The sequence below is a fragment of the Spea bombifrons genome, chromosome 7, assembly GCF_027358695.1.
Source record: "Spea bombifrons isolate aSpeBom1 chromosome 7, aSpeBom1.2.pri, whole genome shotgun sequence".
Taxonomy (NCBI): domain Eukaryota; kingdom Metazoa; phylum Chordata; class Amphibia; order Anura; family Pelobatidae; genus Spea; species Spea bombifrons.
Window position 1 is genome coordinate 23,366,338 of NC_071093.1, and position 20,169 is coordinate 23,386,506.

Below are 20,169 nucleotides of genomic sequence, written 5' to 3' on the forward strand. Positions count from 1 at the left end.
GGCCTTCAAATTTTATAAAATGTATAAGCTCTCAACTGGGCGCCCGCTCCATTAAATCTTGATATTTTATCAATATTTTATATATATTTGATTTTTTACATTTTCAATATTTATAGATTCTCGTTAGAGCCATTCCTTGCAATAACAACCTTCATGGCTAAAAGTTCAAATGTAGAAGTTCAAATGTAGAAGTGCCTTTTCCGGGGTTGGTGAGATATTAATATTTATAAGATCTGAAATAATAATAAATAGTTCTTTCCATGTGTGTCCAATTATTAACAACCCCACCAAATATGTTAATATTAATGTCTATGCATAAAAGTCACTTTTGGTGTAACCTGCAATAATTTTGCCCATATAGTGTATATTAACAGGCTAGAACACAAAGTCGATTAAACAACTGTTTGAGGACCTTAATGTTCTTTTATAAGAATCAAATATTATTTAAGCTCCCATCTGTTTAACTTAGAAATTTCTAATTTGATGAAATCGCCTACAATTGGCCAGTGAGGATAAGAACTGGACCAGGGAGCAATGGAAGAAGGTGGCCTGGTCTGATGAATCATGTTTTCTTTTACATCATGTGGATGGCCGGGTGCGTGTGCACCGCTTACCTGGAGAACACATGGCACCAGGATCTGAAGTAGGCAAGGCGGCAGAGGCAGTCTGATGCTTTTGGCAATGTTCTGCTGGTAAACCTTTGAACTTGCCATTCATGTGGATTTTACTTTGACACGTATCACCTACCCAACCTATGCTTAGGTTGCAGAGCATGTACACTCTTTCATAGACACGCTACTCCCTGATGACATTGGCCTCTTTCAGCAGGATAACGTACCACAAAGCAAAAATGGTTCATGAATGGTTTAAGGAACACAACCAGTTCAATGTGTTGACCTGGCCTCCAAATTCCCTAGATCTTAATCCAAATCGAGCATCTGTGGGATGTGCTGGGCAAACAAGTCTGATCCATGAAAGCCCCACCTCGCAACTTCATCCAGGAGGTCACAAAAGGAATTCAGACTAACGTAAAGAACTGCAGACCTCACTTGCCTCAGTTGAAGTCAGTGTTCATAATTCAACAATAAGAAAGATACTGTGCAAAAATAGCATTTATGGGAGAGTTGCAAGCCACAAGCCACTGCTGACCAAAAAGAATACAAAGGCTCATTTCACATTTGCCAAAAAAAAAACAAAAACATCTTGATGACCCCCAAGACTTTGGGATAATATTCTATGGACTGATCTGGTGTAATGCTAACACGCCACTCCACCATAAGAATGTCATACCAACAAACACTTTGTCTTATATTAAAACTAATTGGATAATCTGAAACATTTAAACGTGAAAAATAAGCAAAAACAGAAGACTTGGGGGAAATACTTTTTCACAGCACTGTATACCCATTAGCCATTAATTTCTCACTGATGCAACTTGGAGGTATCCTAGTGAAAACCTAATTTGCCATCAAATCAATGTCAAATACAGAATCCGCTCCAGATTTTGTCTCTTAACCCCTTCAATCCCCTATGGACGTACTGGTGCGTCCATAAAGCGCATTCCAAGAATCCCCTATGGACGTACCGGTACGTCCAGCCCTTCTTGCAGCGTCAGGGACGCATCCCTGCCGCTGCACGGGAGATCAGGCTGTCCTTTGACAGCCTGGACTCCCCTGGGATGGAAGGGGTTTAAAAAACACAGATTCTAAGAAACAAATACATTGTAAAAGCACTATATGAAACAGAAACACAAATCCTTAGATCTGCTGTGCAGGGATCGCCATGGACATAATTCATGAAGGATATTTTCACAGCTGCTTTACTGAGCAAAGGGACTATTTTTTAAAATGTAAAACTATATTAAATAGCCCCCTGGGTAAAAGAAGTTACAGTGAGTAAACTTATACCCTTTGGGTCAAACAAGTTTACATTATCCTTACAAATGCCTGCCCATACACACACCGTCCCCACACACAAACATCTTGGCTTATACCGTATTTGCTCGATTATAAGACGAGGTTTTTTTCAGAGCAAATGCTCTGAAAAATACCCCTCGTCTTATAATCGAGGTCGCCTTCTAATTAGACCTCAAAAAAATGTCTGCTGGGGCCAGGCTGCTTACCGGTGCTTTGGTCCCGAGCAGCGTCTCTTCTATTAGCAGCAGGAAGCTAGCCGAGTGTCACATAATTCTGCCTCCCCCTCCTTCCTCTGGGGGCGGGGCCAGAGAAGTTGCTCGCACAGCCGGGCCCCTGCAGAAGTCTGCGAGTGGGAGATCTGCAGTTCAGGTAAGGGGGTGGGGGGTTTGAATGTGTGATTAATGGAATGAATGAGTATTTAAATGTTTGTGAATGAGTGTGTGTGTGATAGCATGGATGTGTAAGGGGGGGGTGGTAGCATAGCATAGGGAGGCTGTACTCAAACTCCTATCATCCCCAGGTTCCAGCATGTACTGGCTGCCTTGGCTTGATAGGAGTTTGATTGCTGTTAGCAGTTATATATATATATATATATATACCTCCAGAAATGCCTTTTAACCCCCTATATGCCACTCTGGCATATCATGGGGCAGAGTGGCATATAGGAGGGCATAAGACATTTCTGGAGGCAGAGTGGCATATAGAGGGTTAAAAGGCACATCATGGGGCAGAGTGGCAAATAAAGGGGGATTAAGGCATTTCTGGGGGCAGAGTGGCAACCTTGGGGGCAGATGTGCATAACTGGGGGGGCAGGTTGGCAAATAAAAGGAAATAAAAAAATATATATTTTTCTCAATCATAGCTTTTATTAAATATGAAAATATTGTTTACATGAATTAATATTTACTAGTAAAACTTTTTTTCCTATAGGGTAGTCTTATATTCAGGCTTTTTGTTTTTTCCTAAATTAATATTTAGATTTTGGGGGGTCGTCTTATAATAAGGGTCGTCTTATAATCGAGCAAATACGGTACTTGCCTCTTGCAGCCACACAAATACTTGACCTAATATACAAACACTTTCAAAACACACATATCCAATTATCACTCCCCATTGCTGCCTTTTCTCATAATTTCCCACCTGTCTCTATATTTCACCTTCCTCATGATCACTCCCCTTCTTTTTGACCTCACTTTCTTCTTATCTCTCCACTTTCTTTTTATGTCTCCCTTTTTGCATTCTCTCTCCCCTTTCTCCCCATCTCTCTTCCTTCTTATCTTCTCTCTCGCTTCTCAGTAGAAAGGTGAGAAAGTTAAAAATACATTTACAGGTTGCTTTGGATTTGCCTTATTTTACTCTACTTGGGTTTCTTAGTGGTGAGGAGAGGCAAGGTATATATTTTTTTCCATTTCATTCTTTAAATCTGTTAAACGTCACCATCTAACAGCCTACCCACTATGTGTAAGAGAGCACAAAGGATATTTCTATGCCTCCCCAAAGGGTTAAATGTACTTTTAATCCCTTCATTCTTACCGTAGAAGGAAAGAGGGTGGGGCCTAGCTACAGGGTAAACTTAACTTTAATTTTCGCAAGGTGTGGCATGGCTGGACTCCATACTTTATATGGTTTTAAATTATACTTATAATTCCATCCCTCCCTATAGGGGGTTAAGGTGGAGGCATTGGGCAAACTATGAGCCCCTACCCTGCTCCTCTGCTCAAGAGGTTGGGGAAAAGATGGGGGCACTTACCACTCCTGATTGGTTAATATAGGATAATAGAAACCGCTTTTCCGCTTTTGAAAAAATATTTTCATTTATATTTAATTAGGAGCATTGCTGAATGCTAATTAGAAGTGAAAGGCTAATTTGAATTTACCTTGACTGAATGCTACTAAAACTTGGTTTAGACACTTGCATTGTCACAGAAAAAGTGGATGTTAATTAATATAGATTTTGTGTGTGATTTGTAGAATGTAAATGGATGCAGAGTCATTTCAAATGAATAAACTTCATTGAATACGCATAACATTATTATTAGTATACTTGGAGAGCCAAAGCTAAGTGCATTTGGAGTGCTCAGACTTCTTCCCCCAATCCTGGTAGCAAAGGGTGTATCTTCATTTTTTGATAAACTGGAATCTTCACTTTGAGGCACCAGGAGACATACATATGTGTGGATTTGAATCAGAAGTCGGTGCTGCAGCATCCAAATAACCATCTGTATAAGGTTAGTCTGCAAAATAAGATGGAAGGTTTCAACATCAGATAAACAATTAAAACATTAGGGCCGATGGAGGCCCAGGCAAATTTCTTCTGAGGTTCTCTGTATGACCAATAAACTCCACAGAGCATGCTTTAGACTAATAGAGGTTGCAAGATATACTGGTATGCCCACCATAAAAAGCCCCTTAACCTTGTTAAAGCTACCCCTTTTGTGCTGTGGTGAAAACAGGACGTGATGTTTGAATGATCAAGTATAATTCACGTGATAAAAACTACATGACTACATGAAGCACAGATCAGCAGAACAATTCTCCTGCAATATAAAAAGCTTAAAATATTGGGGAAAGATGGCAAATGCACAGAGGGAACTAATGAGAAGAATTTAGCCATTTAAATGTCAACATGGTGAGCAGCACAATAGGACTACTTTGTTCAAGAAAATAACTCTGTAGGGGCTATAGTGAAAAGTTTAAAAAGTGATCTTTTTTACCAGAGCAATAAATGGAATAGTTTTACCAATGAGACCACTCCACTGCTTACAATACTGATGAGGCCATATTTCAAATTTTTTCTCTCGACCCCTTCAGGACCTTTTTTTTTTTTACATGTTTGCATTAAAGGACCAGTGCAGTTTTTGTGCTTTTGCTATGATTTTTTGAACTCTGATTGCCTACTAACTCATTTAGTGCACATTTTATATTGCTTTTTTTTCAGCACAAGTATGACTTTCTTTTGAAATAATAATTATATATATATAAACCATCATTTAGTATGAAAAATGTCTAAAAATGTGGGGAAAAAAGGGAAATATTTTCACAGTTTCACCTATAAAAACTATATATAACCAGTGCAAATGGAAAAAAAAAATTCAAAAAGTGTATTTAGGTATTTGTCCTGTTTTTGGAAACACCACATATGCCTAGTATTTACATTTATTTTGGTACTTACAGGGTTTAACCCCTTCAGTCCCCTATGGACGTACCAGCACGTCCAAAAAACGCATCCCAAGAATCCCCCATGGATTCCCTTCTTGCAGCGTTTGACAGCCTGGACTCCCCCCTGACAATTGAAGCCGACATCGCCAGCTTTCTGCTGTCTGATCTGATGGAACAGCTTCCGGCATGAAAGCCGGGAAGCTATTACATTTTAAATGGCCCGATCTCGTGATCGGGCATTCCCTTCCGGGTTGCGTCACTGCAGACGTAACCTGGAAGTTCGTCTGACAGGATATCCCTTGCAGGGGATATCCTGTCCTCCGATGAGGCACAGACTAGTGATGGGAAGTTCGGATCATTAAAGTGAATCGGATCATTTCGATTCGTTCACTGAAATGATCCGATTCATGATCCGGATCTTCGGATCACTCAGTGTGCCTGCACGGAGTTACTGTTTTCCAGTAACTCCGTGCAGACACACTAACGATTGGCCCCGCCCCTTTCATTATGAATCCTCCCCCCTGCCTCCAGTGATGTCAATGAAGGCAGAGAGTCGTTCAAAGATTCGGATCTTACAGGGATCTGAATCTTACAGTGATCCGGATCACTGTAAGATCCGGATCATTGTAAGATCCGGATCATTGTACGACTCTCTGCCTTCATTGGCATTCTAATCATTCAGAGAATATCACCATACTGTTATAAATAATACATTAATAATCACTGCCCCTAGGATTTACATTCCCCTTTACCTGCAACTGCACCTTAAGCTAACTTTATTAAATTAATTAAATTAACCCTCACCATTAAATTAACCCTAAACACCCCATCAACCATGACTGCCCCTAAAATTAACCCTTAACACCCCATCAACCATGACTGCCCCTAAAATTAACCCTTAACACCCCATTAACCACAACTGCCCCCAAATTAACCCTAAACACCCCATTAAGCATAACTGCCCCCAAATTAACCCTAAACACCCCATTAAGCATAACTGCCCCCAAATTAACCATAAACACCCCATTAAGCATAACTGCCCCCAAATTAACCCTAAACACCCCATTAAGCATAACTGCCCCCAAATTAACCCTAAACACCTCATTAAGCATAATGCCCCTAAATTAACCCTAAACACCTTATTAAGCATAACTGCCCCCAAATTAACCCTAAACACCCCATTAAGCATAACTGCCCCCAAATTAACCCTAAACACCTCATTAAGCATAACTGCCCCTAAATTAACACTAAAGACCCCATTAAGCATAACTACCCCCAAATTAACCCTAAACACCTCATTAAGCATAACTGCCCCTAAATTAACACTAAAGACCCCATTAAGCATAACTGCCCCCAAATTAACCCTAAACACCTCATTAAGCATAACGGCCCCTAAATTATCCCTAAACACCCCATTAAGCATAACTGCCCCTAAATTAACACTAAAGACCCCATCAACCATACCAATTTATTAGGTAATTTATCTGGAGTACATGCAATTAATTTAGGGGCAGTTATGGTTAATGGAGTATTTAGGGTTAATTTCAGGGGCCGTTATGGTTAATGGAGTCTTTAGGGTTAATTTCAGGGGCCGTTAAGGTTAATGGGATCTTTATGGTTAATTTCAGGGGCAGTTATGGTTGATGGGGTATAAGGGTTAATTTTATGCTAATGACTGAGGGTTAATTTAATTAATTTAATAAAGTTAACTGTAGGTGCAGTTATAGGTAAATGGGGGCAAACTCAGGGGAATCTAAATCCTGGGGGCAGTGTGAACATTATTAATGTATTTATTTATAAAAGTATGGTATCAGTAATATTCTCTGAATGATTCGAATCTCTGTAAGATTCGGATCCTTGTAAGATCCGGATCCCTGTAAGATTCGAATCATTCGACTCTTCGGATCATTCGACTCTTTGAACGACTCTCTGACTCTATGAGTCATCGTTCCTGTGTGAATTAATGAGCTGTAACCTGACCCCAGAGTCTGTGTCTGAGTGCTCTGCAGATGACTCACAGCTCTAGGATCAGGTTACAGCTGCATGATTCACAGACTGAACCGCTACAAATGAATCGTTCAGTCTAGTGAACCGATTCATCCGGATCACTAAAAAGAACCGGATCAAATGAACGATTCGTTCATGATCCGGACATCACTAGCACAGACGCCGTGATCTCTATGCAAGAAGGGCTGGTCCATAAGGGATTCTTGGGATGCGTTTTTTGGACGTACTGGTACATACATAGGGGACTGAAGGGGTTAAACCCTGTAAGTACCAAAATAATGCACGTTTGATGACGTACTCCCAATCCCATCACATTACATCAACGTGTTAGAAAAATCAGGAAAAGATGGGCATGGATGGTGGGCTGATTCGGTGGCGCAATGGACCACTTGACTAGACCTCCCCTGAATTTAGCCCTTCTGTAATATGTCACTGTCAAACAACATCTCAATATGTGTTCAGGAACATCTAGTCATTCTGTGCCTATTTTTGGGACACATTTGAACCCGGCCAATTCAATTTACTCCATCAAATCATACATTTCTTAAAACTAGACACCCCATGGGCATTTAACATGCCACTATTTTAACTCTTTTCAGGCGAGAATTTTTGTGATAAAAAGATATAAACTTATACAATATATGCTCACTGGCCAGTTTATTAGGTATACATGTTCAATTGCTTGTTAACACAAATAGCTAATCAGCCAATCACATGGCAGCAACATTTAGGCACATAGACATGGTCAATACAACTTTCTAGAGTTCAAACCGAGCATCAGAACGGGGAACAACTGAGGCTACAATTCACACAGGCTCATCAAAATTGGACCATGGAAGACTGGAAGAACAATGCCTGGTCTGATGAGTCTCTATTTCAGCTATGACATTCAGATGGCAGTGTCAGACTCTGGTGTAAACACAAAGCAAGATGGTTCCATGCTTTCATGTTATCAACGGTTCAGCCTGGTGGTGGTGTAATGGTGTGGGGGGCATTTTGTTTACTCACTTTGGGTCCCTTATTACCAATTGAGCATTGTTTAAATGTGACAGCCTACCCTTACGTCCTAACTAGCAGCACAAGAGGGGTATTACTGCCCCTGTGAACAATTAGGACAGGTGGAAAATTAATGATTTACACAATTAAATAAGCCATTAACCCCCATTATCCCCCCCCCTATAAAGGGAACTCCACCCCTAACCACAGTGTGCTTTTTGGACATATTGGGACAGGTGACCTTGTGTTAGCTTGCTAACCATTATTTTACTTTTTTTCAGGTGCCCTCCTGTTTGGATTGTGTATCCTATTTTTATCTGCTGTGCTGCAGGACGGCCTCATTTCACCCAGCATTATCTGTGTGTTTGTGCTGGATCTATACCTGACTGGTTTGGATGTCTCCTCCCAGCTGCTTATCTTCATGTCTGTGATGTTCTGGAGTTTCTCTATGCCTCCCCTGTACTCATTTTAGCTGCTGAGGGGGAGGAATCCATTTCTTTTCCCTCAGCAGCAGTAATAATCCCATAGAAAGCTTGTTCTTACTTGGATTCCTATTTTCTTTTGTGCCGTCTGACGTCACTTCTGTGGGGCGTGGCTTCCCGTTTATTGTATATTAACCTGTTAGTGTCCTTTAGGCTGTCTCTTGGTGCAGCTATTAAGTTAGCCTTCCTAGAGTCTCCTGTCTATCTTTGGCTTTGTGTGTTATCCTTCCCTTGCATTTTCAATCTCAGGGTAGGTATAACTAAGAAGATTTTTATGTTTAATAAAACTCTTTATATTATTTTGGTCATCTCTTTTGCAGATGTCATCCCGTACTCCAGAGAACCCTGCTCCTGAGGGCCGCAAGTCCACTGCCAAGCGCAGGCATATTACCTGCCGCGGGTGTGATACACCTCTAGAGGATGCTTACCCTTACAGTCGCTGCTCAAGTTGCAGAGATCCCCCTGAGGCAGAACCCAATATACATGATATGATGATTTGAGTTAAAGATTTTGTTGGATCCTCTCAAGAGATTTGAGGATACACTCCAGATAAAGAGACCTAGGGCCCAGTCCCCTCCTAGGGTGGTCCCTATGTCTGAAGACGCTTATCTCACTGTAGATGAGCTTGACTCTTCTGAAGAAGAAGAATCTGCTTCATCGTTCTGGTTTCCCATTGAGAAAACCCAACGGTTACTAAAGTCCATCCGGTCGGGGGACCAGGATGTTGACCCTAAGGAAGCTCCTGAAACCACCTCTAGAGGGCAAAGGGCCTTCAAAGTGGATGAGTCTCTCATTAAGTTAAAGGAGACTGAATGGAAATTCCCGGATAAAGGTCCGGTTATCACCAAGCGGTTCAAATCTATGTTTACGCTTAATGTAGACCAGCAGCGCCCATGGGGTCCTTCCCCTAAAGTCGACATGGCCATCGCCAAGATGTCCAAGAGCACCATGGTACCGGCGGATGATGGATCTTCTTTACAGGATGCCATGGATAGGCGCGCAGAGTGTTCCTTGCGCCGGAATTATGCGGCTGCTTTTGCCTCAGCTTCTGTGGCTATTGCCTCTAGTGAGGTTACTAATTTTCTGCGCACCAGAATGTCTCAAATCCAGTCGGATATTGATGCAGGTGTTCCAAGAGACGATATCTTGAAGCAGTTTAAAACAGCTCGACAGGCGGTGGAATTCCTTTCGGATGCTGCGCCTCAACATCTGAAGCTAGCCTCCAAATCTATAGCGCTATCTGCTGCTGCAAGGAGACCCCTATGGTTAAAACCCTGGAAAACGGACAACGCCTCCAAAATTTCGCTTTGTGGGTTGCCTTACGAACCTGGCAAGCTGTTTGGCAGTGAGCTGGACAGGATCATGGAGGGCCTTTCTGACAAGAAAGGCAAATCCCTCCCCCAGCAGGCTTCTAGAGGGAGGGGCAGACAGTCCAGAGGATCCAGGTCCCAGGGACCTTCTAGATCCCAATGGCGTCAGGGCACTCAGAAGAGAGGAGCAGGTCGCTCCCGCAGGTCCTATGAGAAGAGAAAGGACCTCTGAGAGTCTGGCGCCAGAGAGTCCGGAGGTAACCCCTCCTCCAGTGCTTGACCCCCCGGTGGGAGGTCGTCTATCTTTTTTTCTGGAGGCTTGGGAGAGGTCCATACCAGAACCTTTTGTTTCCCTACCTCGTCTGAATTTTGTTCTGACAAGGATTCTCTCGCGTGAGAGACAAAGAGTCCTAGAGGCTTCTATCCACACCTATATACAGGAGACTGGCGGATGATCATAGATCTTCGCTATTTAAACAAGTTCATAGCGAGAAAGAAATACCGCATGGAGTCCATCCGCTCTGTAATAAATATCTTACTGCCGGGAGACGTGATGGTCTCTATAGACTTGAAGGACACTTACCTTCATGTTCCTGTTTGCCAAGCCCACAGGAAGTATCTGCGTGTGACTGTATCCCTTTGTGGCGAAGTGAAACACCTTCAGTTTGCTGCCCTTCCCTTCGGAATCTCCTCTGCTCCTCATACCTTTACCAAGGTTATAGTTGCCGTGGAGGCAATCTTGAGACTAGAAGGCCTAGAAATCGTCCCATATTTAGACAATTGGCTTCTAAAAGCCGCTTCTACAGAAATTCTGTATTCTCATCGTCAGCAGGCTCTGGCTTTTCTCCACCAGTTAGGGTGGATAGTAAACTACCAAAAGTCCGATTTGGTTCCATCCACTTCCAGGAAGTTTCTGGGGTTCATAATCGACTTGACCCGGATGACTCTCTCTCTGTCTCTCGACAGATACAATCGGGTTGTCAGAGCCGCCAGTTCTCTAAGGACCCCTCTGTCGGTGTCCATCAGAACGCTTATGAAGATGTTAGGGCACATGTCAGCGACTGCGGATGCAGTCCCTTGGGCTCTTTGGCACCTACGCCCTCTCCAATCAGAGAGCCTTATGTTTTCGAACTTCAGAGAGCTCAGAGCAATCAGATTGGCGCTCCTTCACTTTGCTTCTCAAATCTGCGGATTTCGTTCAGACAATATGACGGCGGTTTATTTCATCAACAAACAGGGTGGCACGAGATCTCAACCTCTTCTCAAGGAAGTGGGAATGATCTTATCATGGGCAGAGCAGAACCTCTCCCACCTCTCTGCAGTCCACGTTCGGGGATCTCTCAATGTGGTAGCGGACCGTCTGAGTCGGGGTCTCAGTGTTCCAGGCGAATGGTCACTAAACCAGGAAGTATTTCATCAAATTACTCTTCAGTGGGGAATGCCAGAAATCAACTTAATGGCTACGAGGTTCAACGCCAAGGTGAAGATCTTCTGCTCCCTATACAGGGAGGACAATCCTTGGGTGATAGATGCTCTGTCCATCCCTTGGAGGTTCGGGCTGGCTTTCATCTTCCCTCCAATTTCCATGATACCAAGGGTATTGATTAAGATGAGACAGGACCAGACCTCGATTATTGCGATAATTCCATTCTGGACAAAGAGGTCATGGTTCACCCAGCTCATGGGGATGAGTAGGGGTCTGTACTGGAAGCTTCCAATATCAGAGAACCCTGTGTTTCTGGGCACAGGTTCTCACCTAGATCTGAGAATTCTCAATCTGACAGCCTGGAGATTAACAGCTCGCTATTGAAGGATAGTGGACTTTCTTCTGGGGTCTTGAGGACTTTGTCTCATTCGAGAGTGGAGTCTACTAATCAGATCCCCCCATTTCTTCCATATTACAGTTCCTCCAAGATGGACTAGATAAAGGCCTGGCTCCCTCTACACTCAGAGTGCACACCTCAGCCATATCGGCTTAGGGAAACCTCTATCCCAAGAACCCCTTACCAGGAGGTTCCTTAAAGGAGCCAAAGGTTAAAACTTAAGATCCTGAGACCAGTCCCTCAATGGGACCTTACTGTCGTGCTCAGGGGGTTATGCTCTCCCCCTTTCGAGCCATTGGAAAGCGTGGACATGAAGTACCTTTCCTGGAAGGCTGCCTTCCTAGTGGCGATCACCTCTGCCAAGAGCATTGGTGAGTTGCAAGCGCTGTGTGCCTTTGAGCCTTACACCCTATTCCTGCCTGATCGGGTTCTCCTAAGGTTCCTGCCAGCTTTTTTACCGAAGATTCCTTTGTTTCAGAACGTTAATCAGGTCGTTTCTCTACTTGTTTTTCACCTGGATCCTTCACCAGAAGAAGAATCTCTTCTACATACTCTTACGTCTCCAGATGTCTACAGATCTATCTACAAAGATCCGGTGTCTTTTTCAGTTTTTTGGCAGGAACAAAGGATCTAAAGCTTCTAAACCATCCCTGAGCAGGTGGATAAAGGAAGCCATCAGAGAATCCTTCTCAGCTCAAGGCTTGCCTCCTCCTGCCTTTGTCCATGCTCAGTCTACCAGAGTGGTAGCTACTTCGGCTGCTGAGAGGGGCCTCATCCCTCTTCAACATATTTGTGCTGCAGCCTCCTGGAGTTCTAACTCCACTTTTAGAAGCCATTATAGGCTAAATTTAAGATGTTCGGAAGACACTGCCTTTGGGCGGTCTGTTCTGAATGTCGTTCAACCGGAAGACCCTCCCTCATAGGTAATCTTCTAGCTACTTCCCTTCTTGTGCTGTCAGTTAGGACGTAAGGGAATCGTTAATTTCTAACGATAATTTGTTTTCCCTTAGTCCTAACGGCAGCACACTAATATCCCTCCCTCTTATATTTTTTATTATTCTTGTTATAGCACACTGTGGTTAGGGGTGGAGTTCCTTTTATAGGGGGTAATGGGGGTTAATTGCTTATTTAATTGTGTAAATCATTAATTTTCACCTGTCACCTGTCCTAATTGTTCACAGGGGCAGTAATACCCCTCTTGTGCTGCCGTTAGGACTAACGGAAAACAAATTATCGTTAGAAATTAACGATTGTTGCTGACCATGTCTATCCCTTTATGACCACAGTGTACTCATCTTCTGATGGCTACTTCCAGCAAGATAATGCACATATCATCTCAAACTGGTTTCTTGAATACAACAATTACTTCATTGTACTCCAATGGCCTCAACAGTCACCAGAAATGCCTCGATAGCAAGGCATTCAACGACACCAAAGCCCACCTCAGGACGCACTGTGACCTTTCCGGAGAGTGTTCATAAGCGCCACTGCGAGATATTTTGCCTCTCGCAACATGGCGTCAGTGTCGTCATAGTCAAACCAGTTTCCAAGAGGGTCACCATTAAAATTTATGAGGTGTTCCGCTGCCACATTATACATAGCGGACGTTGATGTCCAAGGCAGGGGCCCCTGCTCCAGATCTCTGTGTTGCTGAATGCCTCGACCGCGATATAACAGCAACATTTGGGGGAAGGAAGTGTAATCTAAATCATAGATCGCTTTCTACGTCCTTTTTAAGTCGTGACGTGCGAGGCTCATCGATTGTAGACAATGGAATGTGTTTCCGTGATGTGCCTGTCGATTGTCGTGAAAGGGTTAATAACCCAAATGCCGACATTGCATGAGCCATCGTCAGGATAGTAGTGACCAGGCAAGGGATGAACAGACCATGCTGAGGTCTCTGGGGACCTCCTTCCGTTCTCAAAACACACTCTATGACAAGGAAAATTAGGTTGTTGAACCCTGCTTTCTGATCCATGTAATCATCAGGAAGATCCTCGTCTTCATAAAAAAGAAAAAAAATATATAATTAAAAAAAAAAAAGATGACTCTTAAGGTATATAATATTTTAGGGATATAGTATGCATTTATTGCATTCAATCTCCCCAACCATGAAATTTCGAGCCCTTTCCAATCTAGTAATTTCTTTCTCATTTTATTAAGTAATATTGAATAATTATCTCTAATCATTTCTTTCAAATTATATTTTATTTGTATTCCTAAATAATCAAGGGAGTTTTTGCTCCAATCCACATTTATGTATGATCATAGAACTTTAGTTTGTTCTTCCGTTTGATAGATAGAAATGATTTGGGTTTTATCAATATTCAGTTTATAGTTAGAGTATTTACTGTATTCTTTAATCACTTCTAACACCTCTTTTATTGATTTTTCATGATGGGAGAGTGTCAAAATAATGTCGTCAGCAAAGAGCGTCAATTTATTGATTACCTCTGATTTTAATTCCTTCTATTTTAGGTGAATTTCTGATCGCTTGAGCTAATGGCTCGATTGTTAAAATATATAACAGTGGGGCCAAAGGGCAGCCCTGACTTGTGCCATTGCTGATTTTAAAGCTTTCTGAGGTAAACATAGGTCCAGTTACTAGTGCTGAAGAATTATTATATAATGCTAAAACATTATTTCTGAATTGTCCTGAAATACCAAAAACTTCTAGTGTTTCCTCCAGAAATAACCAATCCACCCGATCGAATGCCTTTTCAGCATCTAATGCTATAAAGGCAGTATGTACATGGTTTTTATTAGATAAATCTAATTAATTTATTTTATGGTGAGGCACTATCGCTATAAAGGTGTGGTGGGGATAACATTAAGGTGGCATGGACACCCCTTCCTTTACATCCACACATGCAGTCACCAGCATAGTGTAGTAGATCCTTGTATTTTCAGACACTTCACTTACATTTATTTTAATAAACATATTGTCTTAAGCCACTGGTGTAAGTGGAGTTCTATACAAAGAGGAATTGGTAATATTTAAAGGAAAGCCAGACAGGTTAACGTCATAAATCCCAGCACGTAGCGGTCTTTTCTACAATTTACTGGAAAGGTCTGTGGGGGCCATGAGTCTGCAAACTGTTAATCAAAGTAAACTGCTGAAAAATCACGATTTACAGAGGGGTCTGAGATTTAGGAGGAGGAAACTAAGGGGTTTTGGTGTTTTAGAAAGTTGACCTACATGACGAAATCATATCTGGCACGTATGTCAGCGTTACAGGGTTCAGGGACCGAGAACAGGAAAAATGAAAAATCTGCTGTAGGGAATGATTCTGCTAGACCAGTTAAGATAACATTGAAGGGATTCTTATCTGGAAAAAATAAGGGTGTCAGGGCTCCGGTAAGCATGTCAGGTAAGAACCCAGTTACAGGGGATACCAGAGGCTCAGTTTGTACCCCACGATATTACTAGAAAGAAGGTATAGACAGGCAAAATTTAAGACGCCACAGGCTGTACTGGACTGGAGAAGCTGGCAAAACAGGCAATTACAGGCTGCAGACACAACCAAACAGGATACAGGCACAAAGGCAGATGTACAGCACAATAGCCCCCTAGTCGGGAACAAGATAGTACTGCAACTGGATTGGCAGGGCCACTCTCTGGAACATGGCTGAAAGTCCACAAGCAGGGCACTGGACACACAGCAGGGCACTGGACACACGGCAGGGAGCCCTCAGCAGGGCCGGACTGGCCCACCGGGATACCGGGAAATTTCCCGGTGGGCCGGAAGGTCCGTGGGCTGGGCGGCCATGAAGACAGCCGCTGAGCTGCCCCCCAGGCTGCCCGAAAACTAATCAAAGCAGCCGCTGGGTGCTAATGCGGCCGGCCACCCGGCCGGCATCAGCACCCAGCAGCCGTGTGCGATGGCCGTCTAGTGATGGGAGCAGTGTGAGGGGTGAAAGCCCCGCCCCCTCGCACTGACCTTTCACCCCTCACGCTGCTTCCATCACTATGCGGCCATCAGATTGCTGGGAATGTAATCTGAACGGCCAATGCATGCTGATCCCGCCGGCCGCCTCTGCTTTAATACTTTTTTTTTTACTTTATATGGCGAGCCGATCCAGCTTACCATATAAATAAAAAAAAAAGTGTTAAAGTAGCTCCGGCCGGCGGCATCAGCACGCATCGGCCGTTTAGATTACGTTCTCGGCAGTCTGATGGCTGCATAGTGATGGGAGCCGCGTGAGGTGGAAGCTCCGCCCCCTCGCACTGCTGCAGCACCGGATGTCAGGTCAGTGGCATCCTGTCAGCATAGAGGAGAACAGTGTGCAGCTACCAGGAAGTCAAGAGAAGTAGAAGGTGAGTAAAATAATGTATTTTTTGTACTGTATAATGTTTTTTGTATTTGTTAAAAACAAAAAAAATCGGCATGTGTGTGTATGTAAGTGTGTCCCACTATATGCCACTCTGCCTCCAGAAATGCCTTATATCCCCCTATATGCCACTCTGTCCCATGATATGCCTTTTAACCCCCTATATGCCAGAGTTGCATATAGGGGTATAAGGCATTTCTGGATGCAGAGTGACATATAGGGGGTCAAAAGGCATATCTGGAGGCAGAGTGGCATAAAGGGGGTTAAAAGGTATATCATGGGGCAGAGGAGCATATAGGAGGGTATAAAGCATATCGGGGAGGCAGAGTGGCATATAGGGGGCATAAGGCTTTTCTGGAGGCAGAGTGCCCCATGATATGCCTTTTAACCCCCTTCATGCCACTCTGCCTCCAGAAATGCCTTATACCCCCTATATGCCACTCTGTCCCATGATATGCCTTTTAACCCCCTATATGCCAGAGTGGCATATAGGGGTATAAGGCATTTCTGGATGCAGAGTGACATATAGGGGGTCAACAGCATATCTGGAGGCAGAGTGGCATAACGGGAGTTAAAAGGGATGTCATGGGGCAGAGGGGCATATAGGAGGGTATAAATCATATTGGGGAGGCAGAGTGGCATATAGGGGGCATAAGGCTTTTCTGTAGGCAGAGTGCCCCATGATATGCCTTTTAACCCCCTTTATGCCACTCTGCCTCCAGAAATGCCTTATACCCCCCTATATGCCACTCTGTCCCATGATATGCCTTTTAACCCCCTATATGGCAGAGTGGCATATAGGGGGTTAGAAGGCATATCATGGGACAGAGTGGCATATAGGGGTATAAGGCATTTCTGGATGCAGAGTGACATATAGGGGGTCAAAAGGCATATCTCGAGGTGAAGTGGCAAAAAGGGGGTTAAAAGGCATATCACGGGGCAGAGGGGCATATAGGAGGGTTGGGGCATGTCAGGGAGGCAGAGTGGCATACGGGGGGTATAAGGCATTTCTGGAGGCAGAGTGACATAGGGAGTAAAAGGCATTTCTGGAGGCAGAGTGGCATATAGGGGATTAAAAGGCATATTATGGGGCAGAGTGGCATATAGGAGGGTATAAAGCATATCAGGGAGACAGAGTGGCATATAGGGGGGCATAAGGCTTTTCTGGAGGCAGAGTGCCCCATGATATGCCTTTTAACCCCCTTCATGCCACTCTGCCTCCAGGAATGCCTTATACCCACTATATGCCACTCTGTCCCATGATATGCCTTTTAATCCCCTATATGGCAGAGTGGCATATAGGGGGTATAAGGCATTTCTGGAGGCAGAGTGGAATATAGGGGGTTAGAAGGCATATCAGGGGGCAGAGGTGCATAACTCGGGGGTAGGTTGTCAAATGAAAGGAAATAAAAACCAAACATGTCTCAATCATAGCTTTTATTAAATATGGAAAAAAATAGTCTACATGAATTAATAAAGAAATAAAAGTTTCTTACCAGAATATCGTGAAGAATAATGTGATCACTTTTTTGTTCCACTGAATAAAATGGAACTCTTTCATCTAAAAATGTTCGCCGTAGTAAATGTTTTGATCCCATTATGTGTAATGTATTTCATTTATTAGGGCCTTTTAACACTTTTGCTTTCTGGCATTTTAATACAAATAATGAGATAAAAAGAATGGCACATAGTGTGACTCGGGTGTGTATAAGGGGTGCGTGTGGGTATAAGAGCTTCACCGTGAGATAAACTATATGGGGCTGGTCTCCAAATTTTTCCAGGGCTGCTTTTCAGTCCCAGTCCGGCCCTGGCCCTCAGACAGGGCAGACATAGTCAAGCAGGCCGGGTCAAAGGCAAATCAGAATCCAGGAGTAGAGTCAGTACAAGCCGGGTCAACATGGGCAGTGGAAAAACCAGATCAGGAACCAAGGGAAAATCAGCAAGCCAGACCACAACAGGTTAATCCAAAACAGAATGCGGCTAGCAGGAGAACAGGGTCAGATAAACTGCAATGCAAAGGCCCAGAATGGAGGAATCAATTGGTACTTAAGGGGAGGGCTGCACCCAGGTAAGGAGATACAACTGGTCTGTAGTGATGTCCGGATCATGAACAAATCGTTCATTTGATCCAAATCTTTTTAGTGATCTGGATGAATCGGTTCAGTAGACCGAACGATTAATTTGTAGCAGTTCAGTCTGTGAATCATGCAGTTGTAACCTGATCCTAGAGCGAGTCATCTGCAGAGCACTCAGACACATACTCTGGGATCAGGTTACAGCTCATTAATTCACAGAGGAACGATGACTCAGAGTCAGAGAGTCGTTCAATGATTCGTATGATTCAAATGATTCAAATGATTCATATGATTCAAATGATTCATATGATTCAAATGATTCATATGATTCAAATGATACAAATCTTACAGGGATCCGGATTTTACAGGGATTCAAATCATTCAGAGAACATCACCATACTTTTATAAATGAATACATTAATAATCACTACCCCGAGGATTTAGATCCCCCCTTTACCTCTAACTGCACCTTCAGTTAACTTTATTAAATTAATTAAATTAACCCTAAATACCCCATTAACAGTTATGGTTAATGGGGTGTTTCTGGTTAATTTAGGGGCAGTTATGGTTAATGGGGTGTTTAGGGTTAATTTAGGGGCAGTTATGGTTGATAAGGTGTTTAGGGTTAATTTAGGGGTAATTATGCTTAATGAGGTCTTTAGGGTTAATTTTAGGAGCAGTTATGGTTGATGGGGTGTTAAGGGTTAATTTAATGCTGAGAGTTAATTTAATAAAGTTAACTTAAGGTGCAGTTAGAGGTATAGGGGGAATCTAAATCTTGGAGGCAGTGATTATTAACCCCTTAAGGACAGTAGGGGTTATTACTCGTAGTAATAAGGGTGCCTGCATTCAACCTACAGGAGGAGCTCGAGAGTTCTCAAGAGGGTCTGGATTAGGGCTGCAACTAACGATTATTTTAATAATCGATTAGTTGGCCGATTATTTTTTCGATTAATCGATTAATCGGATAAAAAAAATGTAAATTTTTCATTTATTTAAAATAATTTACTAAACAAATGATGTTAAATACAAACAGCAGAATAAAAAAACTTTGATAATACATTTCTTGTCTTTATTTCTCAACCAGCCCCCCAATATATGCACATTTGAGCCCAGACTTGCTACGCTGCCTCCCAGACATGCCACGCTGCCCCCCCACATATGCCACGCTGCCTACCACAGCACTCCATGCTGCCTCCCACATCTGCCACTCCACGCTGCCTCCCACATCTGCCACTCCACGCTGCCTCCCACATCTGCCGCGCCACGCTGCCTCCCACATCTGCCACTCCACTCTACCCCCCACATGCCACTGTGCCTGATACGCCTTATACCCCCTGAAACACCACTCCATCCTCCCCAGACATGCCACCCTGCCCTCCCCACATATGCCACGCCATGCTGCCTCCCACATATACGACACCACGCTGCCTCCCACATCTGCCACTCCATGCTGCCTCCCACATCTGCCACACCACGCTGCCTCCCACATCTGCCACTCCACGCTGCCTCCCACATATGCCACTCCACGCTGCCTCCCACATCTGCCACGCCACGCTGCCTCCCACATCTGCCACTCCACTCTACCCCCCACATGCCACTGTGCCTGATACGCCTTATACCCCCTGAAACACCACTCCATCCTCCCCAGACATGCCACCCTGCCCTCCCCACATATGCCACGCCATGCTGCCTCCCACATCTGCCACTCCACAATGCCTCCCACATATGCCACGCTGCCTCCCACATATGCCACGCTGCCTCCCACATCTGCCACTCCACGCTGCCTCCCACATCTGCCACTCCACGCTGCCTCCCACATCTGCCACTGTGCCTGATACGCCTTATATCCCCTGATACCCCACTCCATCCTCCCCAGACATGCCACCCTGCCTCCCAGACATGCCACTTCTCTACCCCCAGATATGCCACTCTACCCCCAGATATGCCTTATACACCCTGATACACCACTCCGTCCTCCCCAGACATGCCACACTGCCCTCGCCACATATGCCTTATATACTGTATATGCCTTATACCCCCAGATATGTCACTTCACTGCCCCCAGG

At 43.8% G+C, this 20,169-nt stretch overlaps 1 protein-coding gene across 4 annotated transcripts in view; it reads right to left on the reverse strand.

The window, feature by feature from the left end:
- NPRL3 (NPR3 like, GATOR1 complex subunit) overlaps nt 1–20,169 on the reverse strand; it is a 177,692-nt gene that overhangs the window by 3,426 nt on the left and 154,097 nt on the right. For all 4 annotated transcript variants that reach the window (XM_053472102.1, XM_053472101.1, XM_053472104.1 and 1 more), the window contains one exon: nt 3,961–4,150. In XM_053472102.1, coding sequence (XP_053328077.1) covers nt 3,961–4,150 — 190 coding nt within the window. The remainder of the gene's footprint in view (nt 1–3,960; nt 4,151–20,169) is intronic.